Below are 23494 nucleotides of genomic sequence, written 5' to 3' on the forward strand. Positions count from 1 at the left end.
AACCCCCTCATCCTTCTAGGCGGAGTGTCACACCACGTCCCCCAAGAAGCTCTCCCTGCTGCTCCAGGTGGAGTTACTGCTCCCCACTCTGGGTTCCCAAAAACCCTGTGCGGCCGTCGTCAAGCTAGATGGGAACCCACAAGCCCAGACCTAACATGTCTCTGGGTCCCCAGCCTCATCCAAGGGCAAGAGAAAGGCCCCTCCAGGCGGAGTGGCCTCCCAGCAGGGGGGGTGCAGGGGGAACCACAGATGGCCTGTATCCCTCAAAGGGCTGCCAAGAGCCTCTGGGATGGAATTCTGGCTCCTCCATTTGCTAGTGCATGACACCAGGCGAGTTATGGGATTTCGTAACTGCTGCGAGAGCCTCAGTTTACTCCTGGATACTCACTTTCAAAAGGGAGGCCTAGGATGTGCTTAGCACACAGTCAGAGCTCAACCAGGGCTTGGCCATGAAATCAGCCCCCTCCTGAGGCCTTGGGGAGAGAAGAGGCCTCAGGATCTGGGCCAACTCAGTGGCCTCCTGGGTCTTGAGCTAGATGTGGGGGCTCCCCTGAAGGAGATGCCCCACCCAGGCCCTTCCTTCAGGGGTGCCCAGTCTGACCCAGACAGACAAGCGATGGCAGGTGGAAGGTGCCTCCCAGGGGCTGGGGGGGGGGGGCCAGATGTAGAGAAGGGCGGGGCCTATCCCTGACCTCTAAGTTACTCCTTAGAGTAACACCTGGGGTGGCAGAATCAGAGATAGCTTCACAGAGGAGGAAATTTCAGTTCCACAGTGAAAAGTGACAAGGTATGAGACGAAAAAATGTCTCTATGCCTCCAGCCGCCCCCCCCCACCACCAGCCACCTTGGTGCCCACCCAGGACTCAGCCCTTTGTGTGTCCTAGGAAGGACAAGGCCACACCCGCTCTTTTCTCACTGCCCTATACATATCTTCATCACTTAACATCTCATTAAGACCCTGCAAGCCCTCTTATCTCAGCCCGCGGAGGGCATCTGCATCTTTTCTGCACCTCCAAACAATCCCAGCGACTCTGCCATCAGGATTTAGCAGGTCCCCTGTTGCGATGCAGTTGCGTGTATTTCGCGTCTACAGTGAATATTCCGGGGCAAACTCCTTCCCCACCGTGCCAGGGGATTTGAAGAAGGGAGTCTCAGAAGGGAGCGGGCCGGGGGGAAGGGACCCCCGCATCCTAACATAGCTAGGTCCCGCCACAGGGTTCTCCTCACGCTGTCTGAGCCAGCCTGTTCCCACCAGGAAGGCTTCAATGACCGAGGAAGATGCTTGGGTACGAGAGGGCAGTCAGAGAAGCAGCTGCAAATGGAAAATGGTGCAGAGATGGAGAGGCAGCGAGCTTGATTGAAGGGAGAGGGGAAGGGGCCTGAGACAGGTGAAGTGGGGAGGGCATGACCGACTCCCCAGCGGCACTGTGGCGGTCAGTGAGGCTACGCACACACTGTGCCTGGGAGCACGCAACAGCTGGCCCCACAGGTTGGGCAGGCCTCGCGGAACGGACAAAGGCTGTGGGCCCAGCGTGGCAGGACGGTCAAGCACCTGGTCTGAGAAGACGGCGTGCCTGGCGTGCAAAGCCTGATCTGCCACTACTGCATCGAGTGAGTCACTGGGTCTCTGCAAGCCTCAGTCTTCTCATCTGTAAAATGGGACAAATTTACAGCTACTCCCCCGAGCGGCATAACTCTTGCGGGCCCAGTGCTCTGTACACAGTCGCTGTTTGCCTCCTGTTGTCCTGCGTTCGGCCCGGCTAGGGTACGTACGAGCTGGGCGGTGCTCCATGAGCGTGTGCGCATGCGCCCAGGGCTTGCAGGAGAAACCAGCCATTCCCCTTCAGAGCCACCGTTCGTGGGACTTGGGGCGGCCAGATGGGCTCTCCAAGCCTCGGGCGTCTCTTCAGGCAAACGGAAATCAAATCCTGAGTGCTGCGGTGAGGCTCAAAGGAGAGAGCACGTCCATGCATGCCCAACACGCCAGAGTCAGGGCTGTGAGCCGGGCGATGGGAGGGATGTGGCTTTGCCGGGGGGGGGGGGGGGGGGGGGGGGCAGGGCAGGGAGGGCGAGCTGTATCTGAGGTCTCCTCTGGGCCAGCCTCCCCTCCCAGCAGCAGCCCAGCCGAGCAGCCTGGGCCAGCTGGTTGGTTTTGATAAGTGAATATTAGAAATGACAAACAACACAGAGATATCCTGGACTCCAGAGAAGGTTGTGCCTCCCTCAGGGAGGACCAGCCTGGGGGAACCTGGGTATGTGGCTTGGAGGCGCAGGGGAGCCTCCGTTGGCAGGTGCCACTAGGAGTTCTGGACTCAAGAGGCATGCAGTATTGTTCTACTCACAAAGACAAAACAGAGTAATAATGCAAGAGCAGTAATAAGAATAATAATGATAAAAACACCCACTTATCGAACATTTATGATGTTATTGAATCCTCAAAACAAGCCCAAAGGAAAATATTTGCAAAACACATCTATGATAAAGAGCTTGTACCCAGAATATACACAGAAATCTTACAACGCAAAAATAAGAAAACAAACAACCCAATAAAAAATGTGCGAAAGATCTGAACAGACACCTCACCAAGAAGATATATGGCAAATAAGCATGTGAAAAGACAATCAGCATCATTAGTCATTAGAGGAATGCAAATTAAAACCACAACGAGGCTTACTACACACCTATTAGGATGACTAAAATTTCAAAGACTGACAATTCCAAGTGTTGGCCAGGAGGTGGAAAATCTTGCTGGTGGGAATGCAAAATGGTATGACCAGTCTGGGAAAGAGCTTGGCCATCTCTTATAAAATTATACACCTGACTACGATCCATTCCACTCCCAAGAGAAGTGAAAACCTGTGTTTACACACACACACACACACACAACCTCTATGTAGGGGCACCTGGATGGCTCAGTTGGTTAAGTGTCCAGCTGTTGATCTCAGTTCAGGTCTTGATTGTGGGATCATGAGTTTCAGCCCAATGTTGGGCTGCATGCTGGGAATGGAGCCTACTTTAAAAAAAGAAAAAAAAAAACCCTGTATGCAAATATTAATAGTAGCTTTTTTCATAGACCTAAAACCAGGAAAGAACCCAAATGTCCATGAACTTGTGAATAGAAAAAAAAATTTGGTATATCTGTCCATGGACTACTACTCAGCAATGAAGAAGGGCTGAGCTGCAGATCCAGGCAACACCATGGATGACTCTCAGGTGCCTTCTGCTGAGTCATAGAAGCCACACTAAAAAAGGTGACATCAGATATGATTCCCTTTGTATGCCATCTGGAAAAGCCAAAACTACAGCGGCACAAAGAGATCAATGGTTGCCTGGGACTTGGGGTAGGAGGATTAATTGCAAAAGGGCACAAGGAAAATTTGAGAGTGAAGAAAATATTCTATAGGATGCTTGTGATGGTGGTTACGGGGCTGTAGACTTGTGTCCAAAGTCATCAAAATCATACTTACCGTGTGAATTTTATGGTATATAAACTACACCTTAAAAGCTTGGGGAGGAGGAGGGAAGCCAGTTCAATAAAGAGAAAAAAAAGCCCTGGGCAACACAGGGGGGGGGGAGGGTATGGAGGGAGGGTACAGGGGACCCAATGCTCAGAAGGGTGATGTCATGGGTCCAAGGCTTGTGGCAACCCTGGTAGGAGGAGACCCACAGAGGCTAGGGCGAGGCTGGGGGCCAATAGCAGCCAGGTGGGTCTGGGGTTAGAGAAGAGAAGGGCTGGAAGCGGGAGCCATGGCTCTTTGGGGCAGGCTGGGTGTGTGTAACAGCTGGAGATTTCTGAGATTTTGGGGACTGCTGGGACAGAGGGACGTGGGACGGCTCCAACTGTTCACAAGGCAGTGGTTCAGGAGCTTTCTCACATGTTACCTCATTAATTCCTCACCACAAATTATAGCTCAGAGAGGTGAGGTCAGCCTCCCAGGTCACGCAACAAAGCTGGTGGCAGACCTGGCTTATTGACCCCAAAGCCAGGTTCTTTCTCTAGGTATAGAAAGGAAGACAGGAATCCCTGAGGACCTGCTTCCCTCCCCAACTTGATGTGCAACTCAGTCAGTCTCTTCCTTTCTCTAGGTCTCCACCTCTGTAAAATGGGGCTCTACCAGAACCGTTCTCATAGAGCTCTGGTGGGGGAGAAAGAAAAGACCAAGGGACAGGAAGTGCCCTCTCGCCACCAGTCCAAATACTCACTCTCACACTGGCTGAGGAAAATGAATTAGGAAGGTAAGACAGCGTTTAAAAAAATTTTAAAAAGAGGCTTCTTTCTTCTCCCTGGGACTCAGTTTCCCCATTTGGTATCAGGGTTAATTGAGCTACATATAGGTGGCAAACAGGGGTCATATCGAGGACCCACGTACACTTTTTTTTTTTTAAAGATTTTATTTCTTTGAGCGAGAGAGAGAGAGAATGACAGGGGAGGCGTCAGAGGGAGAAGCAGACTTCCCACAGAGAGGGAGCCCAACGCAGGACTCGATCCAAGGACTCCAGGATCATGACCTGAGCTGAAGGCAGTTGTTTAACCAACTAAGCCACCCAGGCGCCCCCCACATACACAATTTTTATTATGAAAAATTTCAAGGACACAAGATTTTGAAGGCTGGGATGGCCATTGCTAATGCTGAGCCCACATGTTTTCCTGTCTCTCCACCTCTCTCGCTGTCCCACATGTAGGTATACATTATTTTCTGAATCATTTGAGGGTAAGTTACTGCCACCAAAACCTTTGGCTCCTAGCCCTTCAGCATGAAGAACAAGAACATTCTCACTCATAACGGCAATATGGCTATCCCATCAGAGAAAAAAGCTGTAACTCCATCTAATCCATGATCCATATTCCAGTCACCCTGTTGTCTCCAAAGTATCTTTTTTGGCCAGATTTTTTGTTTGACCAGGATCTAGCCCAGAATCACTTATTCTATTTGGTTTTGTCTCTTCTTTTCCCCGTTTTCAGGTTTGTTTTTTGTTTGTTTGTTTGTTTGTTTTTTAAAAGTTGATATCTCCAGAAAAAAGGTGGCCGGAACTGCACGATGAATGTGCACATGACCTTCACCCAGATACATCGCTAGCTAAGCTCTCCACATTCTCTCTCTCCCCACCAACCATTTAAGACTTAGCAGCAGACACATGCAATTGTGTTTTCTAATCAGCTGCCATCACTTGTACATAAGAAGACCTCACTATATTATTTGATTTCCAGCTCCTGTTGAAAAACCAGGACAGGTTTCCCACATGGGACAGTCAGTGGGGCTGGAGTGAGCAGTCCCTTCCCCTTTGCACAGGGCAGGAGATTGGCACTGGGCTGCACTCCACACTGCTCCCTTTTGTCTGACACCCACCTGGGCTCCCTGAATCACAGAATGCCTGGGCCCCGCAGCCCCTGAACATTGGACCCCCGATGTACTCCAGAAGATTTCTGAGAGACTGGATCTTGTTGGGACGGAGCCATCTTTGCCCTTGGGAAGGTCCCATCTGTTGGGCCAGCTGGTGGCTTGTCCTCTGTTTGGGATGTCAGACTCTGGACTCAGTCTCACCCGGGTTCGGATCCCAGCTCTATACCTACCACTGAGGAGACTACAGACAGTTCTCAGCCTCTCCAAAGTCTGGTCCCCTCACCTGTATGACCTCTGCTGCCCCCGGTGAGTGTGAGGATTTAATGGGATTTAATGGGTTCACACACATGAGGCACCCAGCACAGTGGTGCTGGCGCCTGGCGTAGGAGCACATTAGGGAGCTGCGGCTTATAGCTGGTGTGCTCTTGTGAAGACAGCTGGAAAGGTAGGCAAAGACATCTGTGCGAACATTCACCTCGATGCAGTGAAACGTTGGTAGTTGACCTAAATGCCCAACAACAGAGAACTCGTTGATTACTGTATCCATAAGATGGAAGAATCTGCAGTGGAGACAAAGATGCTATATTTAGAAATGACCCAAATAGCCATCAGCAAAGGGCTGTGTCTAAGAGAATGGTTAGGGTCTTGTCATCTGTTAGTGACATCATGCAATTCCATCAATGAAAGACTGCACAGCTGTGGAGTGGGGACACCACGCGGGGCCGACACAGCTCAACACAGCAGCGTCCCGGCGGGCGCTATGCCACACTTGGGGGTTCTATGCTAATTTGGATTAAAAATGGGAGGAAGGATTATCTACTTGTATGTACCCACGTGTATGTATGGGAAGTCTGGACGGATTCATAATAAACAAGTAAAACTGCTTGTGTGTGTGTGGCAGGGAGCCGGGAAGACACGGGTAGCAGGTTGATGGTTCCTGGGTGCCTGGATGTATTTTGCTTAAGTTTTTCACACATGTGAACATATTGCCTTGTCAAAAAGTAGATGTAAAAATGTTCTCAAGGTGCATGGGTGGCTCAGTCGGTTCAGGGTCTGCCTGGAGTCCAGCCTGGAGCTCCCTGCTCAGCGGGGAGCCTGCTTCTCCCTCTCCCTCTTCCCCTCCCCCACCACTCATGCTTTCTCTCCCACACTCTCTCTCTCAAATAAATAAATAAAATCTTTGGAGGAAAAAAAGCTCTTCAAGAATGAGCTGTGATTTCCATATATTAACAAGGGAAAATGCTCACAGTATATTGTTCAAAAAAAAAAAACCCACTATGAAACAGTGAATATGATTTGATTACATTCGTGCTAGAAAAAACAGTCTGCATACAGAGCTCCAGGCAAGCAAGAGTTCCGTCTGCCTCCTTCTCAGCTGTGTTCTCAGGACCAGAACACACAGAGGCAGCTTAACAAACACTGAATGAACGAGTGAAGGAATGAGTGAGGGCCGGACATCTAGAAGGATGCACAGCCAACCTGAGAGCAATGCTGGACCTTGGAGGTGGGTCTCTGCAGGGTTTTTGTCCTGTTGATATTTTCTTGTTTATTCTGAAACTTTTTAATGAGCATCCCTTGTGCATCTGATTGGGAAAGAAGAACAGTAAAGGCATTAAAAGGAAAAGTGAAGCCTCTGTCCATGGGCGTGGGGGTGGCCGGGGTCCAGATGAGGTGAGGGTGTGGGAGCTCCCTTGGAAGAATGTTGGGCTGGTGAGCAGCGCAGCCATCCTGCCCACATTCATCCCACATCAGCCTGGCAGAACTGAGACCCTGGGCGGTAAGCCAGGGCTGCAGGAGGAAAGGCGAGGCCCAGAGAACGCCTGTGACTTGGGGTCTCACAGCAGAGGCAGGACGAATGAGCCAGGCCTGTTTGGTCCCAGCCTCCAGCAGCAGGAACTTGGGGTGCTTGGTGAGGTCATGCATACTCCTTAACTCCATTTCACAGATAAGGAAACTGAGGCCCAGGGGTACAGAGCTTGAGGCGCAAGGAGCACAGGTCTGGAGACAGACTGGCTCGGATTCTAAATCTGTCACTTTCCTCCCCTGGGAGCATCCTCGTCATGAAGCTTCAGTTCCCCTCTCCTGTCTCAGGTGGTGGCAGTGTGGAGGCCATGCCCATGAGCTAACTTCCACATCGCATTTCTGTGGCAGCCACAGAGCCCAGAAGAATGGGCACTGGCCACTAATTTCCCTGCTTGTCTGGAGCAGTGCATGGGTCTCCTGCTTCTGGGCTTTCCTTTCCATGGTCCCCCCCCCCCCCCAGCGAAGGAGGCAGAGGGAGCCTACAGCCAAGGTCATTACATAGTTCCATGGAATGCTATGGAACCATGGGAAGGAGCAGACTGCTGACGGGCGCGTTACGACAACACAGTGCTGGATGAAGGAAGCCGACACAGATAGCCACATGCTGCATGACTCCATTTCTATGACATGCTGGAAAAGGCAGCATGTCAACAATAGGAGCAGAAAACAAATCAGAGGTGGGGTGGGGTAGAGCTTAAAAGGGGCTCAGGGGACTTGGAGGAATGATAAAACTTTCATACCTTGGTTGTGGTGCTAGCTACAGGAAGGTATTCATTTGTCAAAGCTATACGCTGAAAGAGGTCATTTCTACTGTATATAAACATGAACTGAAATCTTTTAAATTTTAAAAAAATGAAAACCTCAGCCATGATGTTGACTTCATTTTACTATTTAATGTATTTACACATACTATATGTTTGAAATTTTCCAGTATTAAAAAGAAAAAAAAAAAAAACCTGAGATTGCATCCCTGATCTGCTCAAAACCTTCTCGGTAACCCCCTCCTGGATCAGAGTAAAAGCCAAAAGCCCTACTGTGGCCAGTGGTTACCCTCAATCTAACCCCCAGGCCCTTCAGCTCACCATTCTCCCCGGCTTACTATGTGCCAGTCCCACTGGCCTCTGTGTTCTTTAAACACAGAGGCCACAGGGCCTTTGCACTGGCTGCAGTTGTCTCTGCCTGGACTGCTTTTCCCTACAACATGCCCTGACTCACTTTCTTACCTCCTTCAAATCATTCATTAAAAGACCCCAAGTTAGTTAAGGTGGCTGACCCAGTCCCTAGAGCATGTAACTCTTGATCTCAGGGTTTGAGTTCAAGCCCCACGTTAGGTGTGGAGCCTACTTAAACAAATTAAATAAATAAAAATAATAAAATAATTATGGTATGTGCACATGATGCAATGCCATTCAGCAATGAAAAAGATACAAGATGGATGAATCTCACAGATAAAAATGTTGAACAAAAGAAACTGAACACTAAAAAGTGCATACTATTTTATTCTGTTTATGAGAACTTCTAGGAAAATCAAATTAGTCAAAGACAGTGGTTCTCTCAAAGGGTGGGGCATTGACTGGAAGGGAGTGAGGAAACCACCACAGTGTTCTCTACTGTGACTTGAGTGGTGGTCAACATGGGAATGAACTTCAAACTTAACATCTTTTTTTTTTTTATTTAAGATTTTATTTATTTATTTGACAGACACAGATCACAAGTAGGCAGAGAGGCTGGCAGAGAGAGAAGAGGAAACAGGCTCCCTGCTGAGCAGAGAGCTGATGCGGGGCTGGATCCCAGGACCCTGGGATCATGACCTGAGCGGAAGGCAGAGGCTTTAACCCACTGAGCCACCCAGGTGCCCCCAAACTTAACATCTTAAGAAACAAACTAGTAAATGGTAACCTGTAGTCATGTGTTTCATAAGCAGATGGGTGGGAGGGAGCGCTGCTTCAGACGTTAACCAGATGAGGTTGAGGGGAAGGGAAGTCCCCTTTCCATAGAAAAAGAAGTCAGGCAGCACCACCACCTCCACACACACCCCCCCCCCCCAACAGTCCTGGGAGTCCTAGACTAAGTCCCTGCCCGTTTTCTGGGACTCAGTTTCGCCATCTGTGGGATGGATCCAGGGACTCCAAGGTTTCTTCCTACACTTCCGCCTCTTTTGGGATGAGCTGGCATTTCACTCCTCTCCCAAACAAGACTTCTCGGGATTTTTCCTCTTCACCACTCACACCTGCATACGGGTGGGATCCTCGACACCAATCTTCCCATTGCTGCTTACGAATGACCACAGTGTGCCTTGGGCCTCTATTCCTCATCTGTATAATGGAGTCAAGCATACCTATTTCTCAAGCTCGTGATACGAATTTTCACTGAGTTACTGAGCACTCCGGGTAGTTTACCAGGGCTTTGCTTTGCACATGCTGTGCACACAGCAAGTGCTTAATAAATAGGGGCTTTGAGGGAAAGATTAGAATTCCCTATAGGTCGTTACATCTTTTTGAGAAGGGCTCCGTGTCGGGGGGTGGGGGGGCCCAAAGTTGCCTGTGAGTCAAACACAAGAGGGAAAACTGTCCCAGGCGCGGAAGCGGCTCGCGTTGTTTTGTTTGGAGCGACGAGTGGAACGCGGCCAGGGAGGCGCACGGCCCCTTTAAGAGTCGAATGGAATGTATCAAAACAAAAAGGTCGCGCGCCCACTGGCTGCGCGCCGCACGTGACCTCACAGCTGATTTCCTGGCCCCCCTCCTTTTTTTTGTTGCTGCCGCCGCCGAGGCCGCCGCCGAGTGTCAGTTTCTGCGCCGCCGCCTGCGGTCTCCGGGCCGTCAGCTGCCGGCCGCCCAGCGCCCCCGTTCCCGCCGCCGCCGCCACCACCGCCACCGCCGCGCCGCCGCCGCGGGCCCGCGCACCTCTCCGCGCGCCCTGCCCCCGCCGAGCCGGCGCGGGCCGCGGGTCTCAGCGGCCGCTGCCCGGCGCTGCCCGGCGCGCAGATGGCGCACTCGGCGGCCGCCGTGCCTCTGGGCGCGCTGGAGCAGGGCTGCCCCATCCGCGTGGAGCACGACCGCCGGCGCCGCCAGTTCACCGTCCGGCTCAACGGTAACGCTGCGTCCGGCCCGCCCCCGCCTTTTGTCTGCGAGCGAGCGGGGCCCGCCGAGGCCGCCCCCTAGCTGGGGCGCGCGCCCCCGGTCCGCAGCCCGGGAGGGGCGTCGCGAGAGCGCGCCGCGGGGTGGCCTCCGGCGGCCGCGGTTCCGCTGCTGTTCTGCCCGGTGCTCCGGGAGCAGGCCCCGGGCTGCGCTCGCGGACTAGGAGGGGGCGCGGCCGACTGGTGGGGCTGGGAGGAGCGGGCTGCCCGGGAGAGGCGCGCCCACGCGGAGCACCCCGGGCGGGCGGGCAGGGGACCCCCGGGGAAGGTGGAGTAAGAAGTGGGGCCAGCTCGGGTCCTCTGCCTCCAGCTCCCGGCTTCAAGCCACAGGGGACCCGCACCTGCGCAACCGGGGCAGTTTTCCGGTGTTGGACACCCCCCTGAGGGCTGTTCTTGGAGCTCCTGGAGAGTAGGTCAACGGTGACCTCCTCCCTTTCCCCGGGTGCGAAATGGCTTTTTGCCGTCTCTGGGAACATTGGCTTTTTTGCACCGAGCTGGTTGGGGGAATCTTCTGGGCAGACCCCGGGGCAGAAGGAGAGAGGGGTGTCTGCCTCAGTGGGTGGGCACTGTGGAGGGGAAGGTGTCCCCATCAGCCCCGTTGGACAAGTTGCCTCATCTGTGTGTGCCCCAGTTTCTCCATCTTGGCAATGGGAGAGTAGTGCACACCTGTCCCAGTTATAGCGATGAAATGCTGTCGTGAGAGTAGAGAAGGCTTAGAAGAGTGCCAGCGGCGCACAACAAGTGCTACTCACCATTGACCGGTGGTTGTTTTTAAAACCAGAAAGCAGAGTCAAGTCTTCATTTCCTGTAAAGAAAGTTTCCAGCACTTCTAAGGCATGCCCCCTCCCCCAAGAGGTCCGGGGGATAAAAAAAACAGAATTATAAAGTCCAGGATCAAGAACTCCCTGTGCATCCCCCTCCACATTAATAACTTTTTCTTCCCTCCCAGCTGGGCCCCCAGTGGCATTGTCCAAGCCAGACGGGCCCCTTAGAGGCCATCGTGCCTATTTCTGAGAAGGGAAGGCAGAGCCTCGGGAAAGGGAAAGGGGGAGGTCAGGCAGTGAGTTAGGGCAGAGGTGGGGCAGGATCCCACCTGGTCTGACCCCTGGAACTGGGCTTGTCCATCCTGCCCTTGGACGTAGTCAGGAGGGGCTGAGGTTGGGGCACGGATGTTTCTCAGGCCCCACCACGTCCCTGTTAAAACATCCCTGTGATGAGGGCATTTTCACCCCCCATTACAGATGAGCAAACTGAGTTTTGAACCAGAGGGAAGGAGTGACTTGCCCTGTATCACAAAGTGCCAGAGCTCAAACCTGGGCCCAACAGATCCTACACAGCGTTCTTCCATGTGAGCGCAAGTCCTTCCACCACCGTGGTGCTCACCGTGGCCCTACTGACCTTGACACTCAGGACTGGCCATTCTTGTGTGGAGGGTCCTTGTGGTTTTTCCCATCTTACTTTCTGAGGCTCCAGAGAGGCCTCTGTTTCCCTTAGCGGCTCAAGAGACTCCTCCGTACATTCACAGAGACAGAAGATAATGGGAACGTTTGGGGTTTCCTTTTTTTTTTTTTCTTTTTTTTTTTGTGAATCAGTATAGCCAAAGGACAGCCCCCCTCTAGAATTGGCTGTGGCCAAGGCTGGACTTGTCTCGCCATGTTTCTAAACTTGTCTCCTTCCCTTCCCCAAATGGCTACCTACAAAATGGACTGGGGATTCCCCGCCCAAAGCCAGGGAGGAGTGGGAGGCCACCAACTTCTCTGCAGCCTGAAGGTGGGGTCTGGATGTGTATTTGGGGAGTTGGGGGAGCTCATCCGTGTCTGGGCCCCATCCTGCCTCAGCTGGAGAGGGGAACAGTGTGTCATAGTGTCTCCCAAACCGCAGGGCAGGCCCTAAAGACAGGCTCATTGTACCTATGGAGAGAGGTAAGCTTCGGCTAAGAGCCAGAGCAGCCCCAAGACTCCCAGGGTGGGCCCCGGGGCATCCCCCTGGCAAGGACTGTGCTGATAAGCTTCCAGCAAGTTCTGGTTGTGGGCGAGGGCAGGGTTGGAGCAGCTACGTTGAAGTCCTTCTGTTCCAGGCGAGCTGTGGGCATGTGGGTGGGGTGGGGTGAGGGGAAACTGCTCTTCCTGTTCTACAGATGAGGGTACCGAGACACAGGAAAGTGACCCAGTTGCTCGGGGTCTTGTACCTTGGAGGTGGAAGAACTGGGGTTTATGCCACCTGTCCTTATTAAGCACCTACTACATGCCAAGCATTGCCCTTGGTGTTGAATACTCGGATTGACAGTCCAGAGGGCTGACAGACACTAAATAAAGTGTAAAGTGTCCTAGAAAGCCAGGGCCTGGTGAGAATAAAGCAGGGCAGCAGAAAGGCATGCCGGGAAAGTGCTGCTATTTAGAATTAGGTGTCGGGGAGGGTCACTCTGGGAAGGTGTCAGTTAAGTAAGGACCTAAAAGAGGCAAGGAGGGGAGAGCTCCAGCGGGAAGCACATGCCATGAGGAAGAAGCAGTGGGACCAAAGGCCTTCCATTGCCTGGTGTGTATCCAGAGCAACAGAGAGTGGAGTAATGGAGAAGCAGGGATAGGACGATCGCAGCAGATAAGCTTAAGAGGTCACGGGGGGCCGCTGGTACAGGGGCCACAAAAGCCATAGTGAGGACTTGGCTTTGACTCCCAGTGAGGTGGGTGCCTGGGAATGTCCTGAGCAGAGGCTGGACGGGGATGTCCCAGGGTCCTTCTGACTGCTCCCAGGGGAGCAGACTGTGTGGGGGCAAGACAGAGCAGGGAGGTAACTATTGCACTAGTCCAGACGTCGTGAGCAGGGCTGGGGAGAAATGTCCCGGTTCTGGATAGATGGAGAAGGAAGTGTGGATGGCTTTTACTGACGTGGAGTGTGAGATGCTGGAGCCCAGGCCTGTTGCCTACACCCACATTCTAAAACACTAGCTTGTGCCATACAATGTCATAGGTGGGGAAAGCAGGGCACGCAGCCAGGAGGCATCTAAGCCAGAATTAAGCCCCCATCCCTGGGAGAGCCCTTCCTTGGCCTTTCCTCTCCCTTCCCAGCCAGGGCTGACTCTCCCACATGCTGCAGGGAGGAGGGTCATCTGGGGGTCTTAGGGTCCTGGTGCTTTCCGCATCTTCCCTGCTTCCATGTTGCAGATGGGAAAACTGAGGCCCCAGAGAGTTAGTAGATACTTCTGACCTTCTCCGGCATCCCCAAAGGCAGCAGGACTGAAAGGAAAGCACCAATCTCATGGCTTTCAGATCCCAGTCCAGGATACGAGGCCCCTACATGACTCCATGTCGCCACCACACAGTGCCACATGATGCCCGCCTAGAGCAGTGTTCCTGAGCAGGGAGGGTGGGAGAGGATGCATGGTGCGGTGAGGGACCTCTCTCCATGTGGGGATGGACTTGCCTGGGTAAACCCCCAGGCGCTGCCCTCGGTGCCTCCCAGCCGTGCTGGCTCGGGCCCCTTGCACTTGGGTTGGGGGTGGATTGGGCCATGTCAGGTGTCGGTGACTGGGGCAAGGTGACCTTTGCTACCCTTCTAAGGCTGAACTGGTGTGGGGCCATAGGTCCGGTGCATCAAGATAGTCCACTAAGGGTCTGGTTCCTCCCCATGTAGAGTGCTGTGACCTGGCCACCGGCAGGGTTCACTAGAGAGCTTTTCCCCTCACACGTAGCCCACGTCTATCCCAGTGACCCCGGATGCCTTTTTGTATTTCTTTCAGCCAGAAAACTCTAAGTGAGCTTAGCCGCACATGCTGCCAGGCTGTACAACTGCCTTTTAGGGCTTCAGTTTCCCCATCTGTAAACAGGGCTGTAAGAATCTTACCCACTTTGTAAGACTGTGGTGTGGAAATAGCGTGTTCGGAGAGCTGAGCACAGGACAGCGTGGCAGGGCCCCACAGGTGTGAGCTGCCTGTCATCTCCCCGAAGGCCAACCCCGGGAAAGCCAGGATCCCAGCGTGGATTCCTCCTGCTGTCCCGCCCTCATTTGGGTTCAGCCCCACCCATTCACTGATCCTCAAACATTCTACCTCAGGGCCTTCGCACATGCTGTCCTTGGCACCTGGACAGGTCATCCCCCACATCTCCTTTTAGATCGGCTCATTCACCTCCTCCAGGTCTTTGCTCAAAAGAGGCCTCCCTGTAGACTCCATTTAAGATGGGATTTGCCTTCTCTGCTCTATTCCAGCTTAACACCTTCAAAGTTCTGTTATTAGGAGGGTATTGTTTGTCCGGCTTTCTCCATTAAGAAAGGGGAGGCCGTTTTCTTCACGGACTGCAGGCACAGCACTCTGAGCCTTGCCTGCCATCCATTAGGCCCTCCCTGGATTTGGGGGTCCTTAAATGGCCACGCCAGTGAGGCAGCAGCTCCTTCCGGGACTGGTGACCAGCTCAGGCCGAAAATAGCCTCCTGATCTCTGCTCTCCTGTGCTGGGTGAGCTGAGTTCGTGCCCTGGTACAGATGCAGGAGCCAAGTCCCATGCGACACAGCTGGGCAGGTAGTAGCAGCGGAGGCCAATGCAGAGCCATAGTGGGGACCTCAGGAGGAGACACTGGGGAGGAGGCGGGACTGGGGCCAAGAAGGGGAAAGGGCGTTCCAGGCAGAAGGAAGCGTGGAGGCAAAGGCCTGGAGGCAGGGGAGAGGAGGCTTGTTGAGGTGGGGCAGAAAGAGAACCAGGCTGAGGGTCAGGAGGCCTGGGTACCGGCTTCACCTGGGACTCATGGTCACCCTTGGATCTCTGGAGCTCAGTTTCCCATCTGGAAATGGGAAGATGAATTGTAGCCTGCTCCTGGAGCTTTGGGGAGAGACAGAAAGCCACCCGCATGGGATGGGAGCCTGTTGACCTGTCCGATTTGCTGTAAGGCCCTGGTCTGGTCATTGATCTCTCTTGGCCTGTCAGCCTTCCGCACTCACCATAGGCTGGGAGCTCAGGCAGCACTCAGGAGCAAACTCTAGGAAGCTTTAAAGTCAAAACATGTGAAAGACTATTTGCATTTAAAAAGACACTTGGCATTGCCATGTTTTCTTTTAGAGCCAATGAATTGTGTTTTCTAACCTCGGGGCCTTTCTACTAACCCTGTCCTCAGCCTGCCCCTTTCTCAGGCACCCCCCAACTCCCGAGGTTTTCATGGAGGGATCTCCCTGGACTGCCTCTGGCTAAATGGCCCTGTGTCACCCCAACCCACTTTACTTTTTCCTTCATACACTTACAGTGGCCTGCAGTCATAAACCAGGGAGTTGTCCTGAGCTCTTTCTCACTTGCCCTGTCCAGGTTCCCGGCAGATCCTGCCGGCTACACCGTCACAGCACCATCTGAGTCTGATGCCTGCCTCTGCCTGTGACTGGGTTCCCGTCATCACTCACCTGGGCTAGTGTATCAGCTATCTCATTGGTCTTCCTGTGCCTGTCCTGGGTCTGCCCTCAGGGGGGCCAGAGGGATCCCTTGAAATCCTGAGTCACCTTCTGTCCCTCCCCTGCCCAGGGCCCTCTTCTGGCTCCCTGCTAACAATGACTTCCCATCTCTACAGCACCAGCTCCTGTCACCTCCCTGCCCTCCTCTCCCCTGCCTTCCCCTTTGCCCATACTGCTCCAGCCACCCCAGCCTCTTCCCTGTCCCTCAAACACATCTGACCCACTCCTGCCTCAGGGCCTTTGCACTGGCTATTCCCCCTGACAAAACAGGGTTCCCCCAGACATCCCGTGGCTAACTCCCTCTGCTCCTTCCTGTTTCTAGCCAGCACTCCCTCCACCCCTGCCCCACCCCCTGCCACACTGCACATTAACTTGCTTTTCTTGTTTGTTCTCTATCTCCCCTTCTAGTCAGTTCCATGAGGGCAAGTCTCTTTGTCTGGCTTGTTTGCCTCTGAGTCCCAGTATCTGAAACAGTGCCTGAGGCTCCGTAAACAGCTGTTGAAAGGAATGGTTGGATACAGGGGTGAAGGGACAGATGGACAGATAGGACAGCCGGTGGGAGGAGGATGTGTGCTGATGGTAATTACAACAGCAAAGGCCAACAGTGCTCTAGGCACTAATCTTAACATTGTGCAGAGATGACCTCAGTGTTCTAAACACAATGGGGGTTGCGTTATTATATCCCCCACTTTATGGATGAGGAAACTGAGGCACAAAGAGGTCATTCTAGGTCCAACACTGGCAGCCTGGCCCCAAACACCGGTCCCTCTATTTGCCTGCCTTAAGCCCCGAGCATGTGCTAGGCCTCACCTGTTTACCATGGTCCCTCCGCAGGATGTCATGACCGGGCCGTCCTGCTCTACGAGTATGTGGGCAAGCGGATCGTGGACCTGCAGCACACTGAGGTCCCTGACGCCTACCGCGGGCGTGGCATTGCCAAGCACCTGGCTAAGGTAGGCTGGGGGGAGGGGGCTGCCCCCACATGCGGCGAAACCATGGCCCTGGGGGCTGACCCGGGTCTGTGTCATGGCTGGAATGCTGACGACGGTGCCAGCTTGTCCACATGTTACAGCTGCGAATGGGCAGCTGCTGGTGGCACACTCTGCCCTCCCCGCCCCTGCTCCTCCGCAGCAGGGGGCAGCCATTGTGGGCCCAGGCCTTGGGTTCCGTAGGGCTAAGCCTCCAGGGCTGCAGACACTTCCTGGATGTCAGGAGCTCACTGGCCAGGGCTTGGCACATGAGTAATAGGTGCTCATTAAACCCCAATAGAACGACCTCATAAAGGAATGTCCAAGTACAGTGGCTTGCGTCCCGGTTCTCGCCCCTGAGCCCTCCATCCCCAAAACCCAGGCTGGCTGGAGAGCGGGTGTGGGCTTAATGCGGGGAAGGTGACAGAGAATGGCCTTCCGTGCATGGCACTGAGGGCTGCTCCAGGCCCCTGTTCTTCCCTCTGCCTGCTCTACCCACATCCACCCCCATCTTGGGCCTCATCCCTCCTCTACCCTCTCCCCTCCTGTAGCTGCGCCCCCAGGCTGCCAGGGTATGGCAGACATAGCTGTCCTCTTCCTTGAAACAGGGCCCAGCCTCTCTGCTGCTCTCTGGGGATTGTAACTCAGGAAACTCTGAGAGTTACTGACCTGGGGAGAGGGGAGGCGGGCCGTGAAGCTGGGTGCACCTCTCTCTGACTCTGGGGAGCCTTGGCCAGCTGTGGGATCTACCAGACACCCCTATCCATGTCTCCCCTGAGTCCTGCTTGCCAGGGCACAAAGGTATTTACCGTGTGGCCTCTGCTGCCTCCTGGGGCCTTCTGTTTCTTCTTCTGGGAAATGGGAGAATAGCCTGGAATCTTGTCTTTTGAGGGTCTCAGGTTGTGAGCCCTGAGATGGGATGTGGATGGTGAGACACAACAAGGCCTGCTCGGGCGTGTGGAGCTGGAGGTTCAAACTGGCCAGCATGTAAGCACAGGGTCCCCAGTAGGTGCTCAGTAAATGCTGCTCCCCTCTCATTAGACCAGCCAACCCCACCCAGGCCGTCCTCCACTTTGTTTCAGCAAGCACTTACTAAACGCCAACTGTGTGTAGGACATCCTGCAAGACACCAGGGCAGGGGGTACCCCGAGCTTGCCCTCGCTGTCTATGATGAGAACAGCCACAGGTATGATGAAGGCCACATGGTGGTATACTCATCACGGCCCTCCGCTCCTGAGCGGCTGTGCGAACCTTGTCATACCCAAGTGTGACCTCTGCTAGGTGCAGGGAGCCCTGGGGCACCCCTGACCCAGCCAGAGGGTAAGGTTCTGGGACAAGGCATCGAAGGAGTGGCTACAGGAGAATGAGGGCAACAGAATTGTAGGCCTTGTGAGCACAGAGGCCCTGAGATCAGACGGGACAGGAGTGCTGGCTGCCAGGCCTCGTGGGTGGGGTGCAGGGCAGACCAGATGTGGCGCAGGGCTGGGGCTTCTTTGGTTTAGTGCCTGCTTGATGCCTTTCAAGACGCACAGAGCCCACACTGCTGCTGGGTTCACTGGGCTGCCTGTGAACAGACTACCCTCCCCGGGCCCTTGGTCCACTTCGGTGCCGTGTGGCCACGGGCAATGTATCCCAGCTTTGTGCCTTGGTTTCCCCCACTGCAAAAGGAGGGTAGCAGCAGCATGTCCCTCGGCCCGCAGGCGCCAGCTCCCGCCCTTGGAGGGGAGCACCAGGGAAATTGTGTGGGGCCCGGCTGCAGGCTGCAGGCACTGACCGCTGCTCTCTCTGCCCCGGCTCCCAGGCTGCTCTGGACTTTGTAGTGGAGGAGGACCTGAAGGCGCATCTCACGTGCTGGTACATCCAGAAGTACGTCAAGGAGAACCCCCTGCCGCAGTACCTGGAGCGCCTCCAGCCATAGCCCCGGCCCCGCGGGGCAGGACCCTCCAAGCCGGACCTCTCCTCGCGGCCTTCACCCCGGCCCTCTGTGTGCTCTCAGGAAACCTGCTCCCCACCGGGGATGGACTCAGAGTTATTTTTGTAAGGACGCTTCTTGGTGGCCCCCAGAAGCTGCCAGCCGACGACGGGCAGTGGTCCAGCTACCGCGGTGAAGGGGAAGCCGGGCAGCTGAGATCCCGGAGGAATACTCTCTGCACACACTGGCTGTCTTCTCACGAGGCCATCTCCACCTTTCATGGGCAGGCCAGCGGGGGCCAGCAGCCAGGACCAGAGGGTGGCCAGGGCTGTCCCTGTGGCCGGTCTGGGTCTCACCTGCTGTTCCCTGCTCTGTGATTGGCAGGGGGGCTGATTTGGGGCCCCCTCTGCCACCACCTAGGGCTGTGTCCTTTGTGCAGCAAGGAGGGGATTGCCTGAGTGGACAGGAGCAATAAGAAACCTCGCGTGCCAACTTCCCAGAGGATGCCACCAGCCCCTTCCCTTCCCCCAGCTTCTGCACCCTGGCACTGGGGGGTGGGCCCAGGTGCGGGGCAACCCTCCTTCAGGGGCAAAGCCTGGAATGCGTGGATTGTGTACCCCCGTGGCCCAACCGTGCACACACGAGCACATGTGCATGCACACATGCACATGCACGGGACACTGTGTAGGTCTCTGCATCAGTGGAGGGGCTGGTGGAGGGAGCACTGGGTGTTCTCTCCTTGGTACCTGTTCCCTTAATTCCTTGCCCCCTTGTCTGTCAGCTGTGCAGGTAGTCCGAGGTCCCCATGCCCTGTGGCCACCATCCCTGTTTGCCCCGTCTGCCTGGAGCCAGCCCCAGGCATGACTGGAGCACCAAGCCCCGGGACCCCCCTCTTTTACTGGCCTCTTGGTCCCCCGCGGGTGGGCTTTCTCACAGAGGTCCCTTTGGAGCTCAGGTGGGAGGGAGGCACACTGTCCTAACAAAACCGTCCTCACCTCCAAGGGAAAGAAACAGTGACGTGGTGGGATTTCCTTTTTGGACATCGGACATCGGAGCACCTTTCTCTCTCATGGCTAGCTTCTGGCCCGACATGTCCTGTTGCCTGGCTGGGATCCAGACAGCTCTCCTGGCCGTGGCCTGGGAGGTGCACACCAGCACCCCTCCTTTGTGACCTGGGGAGGGCTCAGGGTCCTGACCTCCCATGCCCTCCTTCCAATCCATGCCTGCCTCTCTGTGGGGCTGGAGGGCGACCCTGGAGTCAGAGTCCCTTAGGGGCTGAGACATTGGTTCACAGCACATCCCCAGGGATACCGTGTCCCCTCCAGGCCTCTGGCTGGGGGCAGTCTTGGGAAAGTGTGTGTGCTGGGGGGAACTGGTTGCCACAGTGACCCCTCCCTTTCTGATTGCGTTCACCTCTTCGCTCCCAATCTCGGCACCGAGCTCCCCGTGACCGCTACAGCTCGGCGGCCCCCGGCAGACATTTGCACAGAGCCCTTCCCACCCAGTAGCAGGAACAGCTGGATCAGGCTGTACCTGCAGCCTGTCTGCGAGGGGTCCCTGAGCCCTGGAGAGGCAGTATCCTCAGCACCCTCACAGCCTTCTGTGTGCTCACTCCCAGACCCACTCTGGCCTCTAAGAATTCCCATCCCCAAGGGCTGAAGTCATGCCCCGCCTTGCCCACCATGCTCCTCAGTTCTGTTTGCACAGGGCTACAGTGAGGAGCCACAAATGCCCCTGGGCCTCTGCTGTGCCGGTAGCCGGCAGCCAGGAAGAACTCTGGGACTCAGTTGCTGAGTCCCCTCCAAAAGGCTGAGGGTGTCCCATCTCTGGCACAGCTCAAGGAAAGAGTGGGTTGTAGGTCCAAGAGTGGCCCTGGGCCTTCTTCCCCTGACTCCTGGGTCAGGGAGCTTATGGGGCCCCTTCCCCTCCCACTCCCCAGCCACACAAGCCTTCCCAAGGCCAAACATAGACTCAGTCATGAAAACTGCCCAGTAGCTGAGAAAACCGGTGCTTTTTCCTTCCATGGCCTATAGGGTGACACAAACCAGCTCCGGGAGGGCACTTGGCCCCAGGGCACTCCCGGTCAGGCCACAGGAGGGTATCCCACAGCAGTAGCACACGGGACCCCAGGGAGGCCCCTAGGGCAAGCAGGGCCAACCAGAGCAGACAGCCAGCTGGCTTCAAGAGAGCAGCCCTGTCTCAGTCCTCCGTGGGTCCCAGCCGGCACCTGTGTTCTTACCACATGTGACATACCATACCTGGCCAGCATGCACACAAAACAGTACTTGAACCAGGAGACATGCAGGGTCTTGGGGGACATGGCTCAGCCCTGGGTCCAGGAACAGCTTGTCCCCAGTTCCTGCAAGAGCCACCTGGAGCCTCCTCACCTCTGGCTGCCTTAAGTCCCACCGACCCCACCGCCCCGGCCTGCCTGGCCCCAGTGTTCAGCAGAGCCTGCTCTCCAAGGCCGGGACCCTGGTCTGCAGCAGACACAGACCCTAGGGCTCCCAGCCCTTCTCCACCGGCCTATACCACCTCCCACTCCCACCCCCACCCCTGGTGCTACTCCGTGGCGCTCCCACCTCGCCCGCACCCAACCTGGGTGCTCCAGGAGCCCTTCCTCGGCAGGCAGGTCACGTAGGCCGCTTCCACCCGCAGGGGCAGGGGGACACGTGGGGATGCCACCGGGCCCCCCTGCAAGCAGATTGCCCCACGGGCCCTGCGCTCTCCTGCCATGTCTTGCTTGGGGGCTTTCTTTTTCTTGCCCAGTCAAGCCAGGTGGTGGTAAGTCATGTGCCTTTCCTACTCAGGACCTGTTCCAGGTGGTGTCTGGGCCGAGGCCGGTCTCCACACCTGCTCCCTCTGTTATTTTTCAAACTCTTGAACAGATTGCATGGCATACATTTCAATAAAAGATGTGACCTAGTGTGCGGGCTCCAGGACTGCTTCTAGAAGCTGTGTAGCGGGCTCTTGGGGCGGGGCGGGGGGCGACTCCTCCCCCCACCATCCTGCTCCAGTCGGATCATTGCCCCCCCTTTTAGTGACGAGGAAAGAAGTTCAGGTTAAGGAGCCATGGGTGTGAGAAGGAGGGGAGAAGGCAGGCTTGGCAGGCGTGCTCCGTTCTTCTGTCCCGCTCCCTGGTGTTCAGCCTTTTACTTAAATGGGCAGCAAAGCCCCCACTTTCTGGTGGGGAAGGCGAGGCTCTGACAGGCACTCGGGGCCTAGCTGAGGTCTCTCAGCAAGAACTCAGTGGCGTCAGGATCTGGGGACTTTGCCATCCTTTCCCACGTCACAGCTCCCGCCTCCTGAGGCCACGGCCATGCGCTCAGCACGGCGCCAGCGGAGCAGCTGGACAGGGTTTACCGGGAAGAGGCTGTGATGTCCTGTCACGTCTCCTCAGCTACTGCTCTTAGACATGCCCCCCTCCGCACTGAAGAGCCTTTCCCTGGGGTTTCTAGTTCCAGGGAGGGAGGCAGGCTCCCGTGGGGGAAACCAGGTGCTGCGCTCGAGGGCCACGTGGCCACGTTTCTGTCTGTCCCACTCCCTGCCCCCCACCCTATGGTCCAGGGAGGGAGGGATCCCTGATTGGGAGTTTTCCTAGTTCCCACTCGGGATTACAGGGCTACCCTGAAGAAGAGGAAGGCCCTTCAGAATCTTGTCTAGCTTGATTGTCATGGCTGTGCCATGAGATCCCAGTTCTTTGGCCTGTTTTACAGATGAGGAGACTGAGGCCCACAATGGGGGATTCACTAGGCTATAGCCCACAGAGCTGGACAGCAAGAGCACCAGGATCCACACCCAGTCCCAGATGATGCCGGGCTGGAGGGTCCTAGGTCATACTATCTACCCTACGTGATAGATGGTCTCAGAGAAAAATACACACATAACTCTTCTAGTAACTTCTCTGCTCATTTGGAAGGTTAAGTGGGTTCTGCCCTGAGCTACAAGATACACAGCTGAGCAGGGGGGCCCACTGGGCAGGAGAGGATGACTGCGCATGTGCACCTGGGGCGTGGTAGGGCTTAGGAGGGAGCATGCAACCACTCATTCACTCACATCGTTCCTTCCTTGGGGCTGGCTTCTCGGATTTGCTCAAGTCCACACAAATGTCCCCTTAGCTATTCTCAGGGTGCTGCTCCTTCCAAACCAGTGGCCTAAGCTCCCCATTGGAGTCTGGCGAGGGTGTGGAGGCTCATTGTCCACCCACCCCTGCCCCGTGCAGATCGAGCTCCAGGCTTGTCTCATCCGGTCCCTTGTCTCATGGTCCCTTGTTTCATCCTGCAGCTGCCGGGATGTTCCCAGCTGCTGAGGATACTCTGCAGCCTTGTGCCCGCACCTGGAGCTGAGTCTACAGCTTTGTCTCTGCTGACCCTGCTGTAGCCCCAGCATCCAGCCCACACCGGAGCATTTGTCGCAGTCATACCCGTCACCGTGACTGGGGACAGCAGCCTGCAGGTCTCCAGGCCCTGCCTTCAGGAGGCACCTCCACCCCCCCCCCCGAAACTAGCAGAGATGTCAAATAGCAGTTTTCACTTTCTGGGTCCCCTTCCCCCCAGGGGCAGTGAGATCATGGCTGTGCCCCAGCCCAATCTGGTCAATCAAGCCGGCCTGGGTTCCCGTGTTCAAGGGACCTTTCCTCAGAGGCCGAGGTTCTGACCAAGAACGACAGCAGTCCGTGTAGTCAGGACAACAGACACCGCCTCACGTACGGCAAACCAAGGGGATTTAGTGTGGGGGACTGGCCACCACACTGCCGGAAGGATGAGAGGAGCAAGTGTGAGAAGATGACCCAGATGTGAGTACCTGTGGGAGGCTGCGGGGCCACAAGCTGGGGCACAAGCTGTCCCTGAAAGCCATGATTGCTGGCCCACCGCCAGGACTCCGCTACCTGAACCAAATCTCGCAG

The 23494-nt window shown here is 55.4% G+C and overlaps 1 protein-coding gene across 1 annotated transcript; it reads left to right on the forward strand.

The window, feature by feature from the left end:
- Positions 1-9926: 9926 nt before the first annotated feature.
- On the forward strand, positions 9927-21514 carry NATD1 (N-acetyltransferase domain containing 1). Its single transcript, XM_082706845.1, has 3 exons — positions 9927-10235; positions 16543-16661; positions 18478-21514. The coding sequence occupies exons 1-3, from the start codon at positions 10130-10132 to the stop codon at positions 18592-18594; spliced, it is 342 nt and encodes a 113-aa protein (XP_082562971.1). The 5' UTR covers positions 9927-10129; the 3' UTR covers positions 18595-21514.
- The last annotated feature ends 1980 nt before the right edge of the window (positions 21515-23494 follow it).

This window comes from Mustela nivalis (genome assembly GCF_964662115.1).
Source record: "Mustela nivalis genome assembly, chromosome: 17".
NCBI classification, from domain to species: Eukaryota; Metazoa; Chordata; class Mammalia; order Carnivora; family Mustelidae; genus Mustela; species Mustela nivalis.

Bases quoted from the DNA above. Each gene is read 5' to 3' on its own strand.
- NATD1 (XM_082706845.1), top strand. From the start codon at position 10,130: ATGGCGCACTCGGCGGCCGCCGTGCCTCTGGGCGCGCTGGAGCAGGGC. The intron at 10,236-16,542 runs GTAACGCTGCGT...GTCCCTCCGCAG, and splicing joins GTTCACCGTCCGGCTCAACG to GATGTCATGACCGGGCCGTC. The intron at 16,662-18,477 runs GTAGGCTGGGGG...CCCGGCTCCCAG, and splicing joins TTGCCAAGCACCTGGCTAAG to GCTGCTCTGGACTTTGTAGT.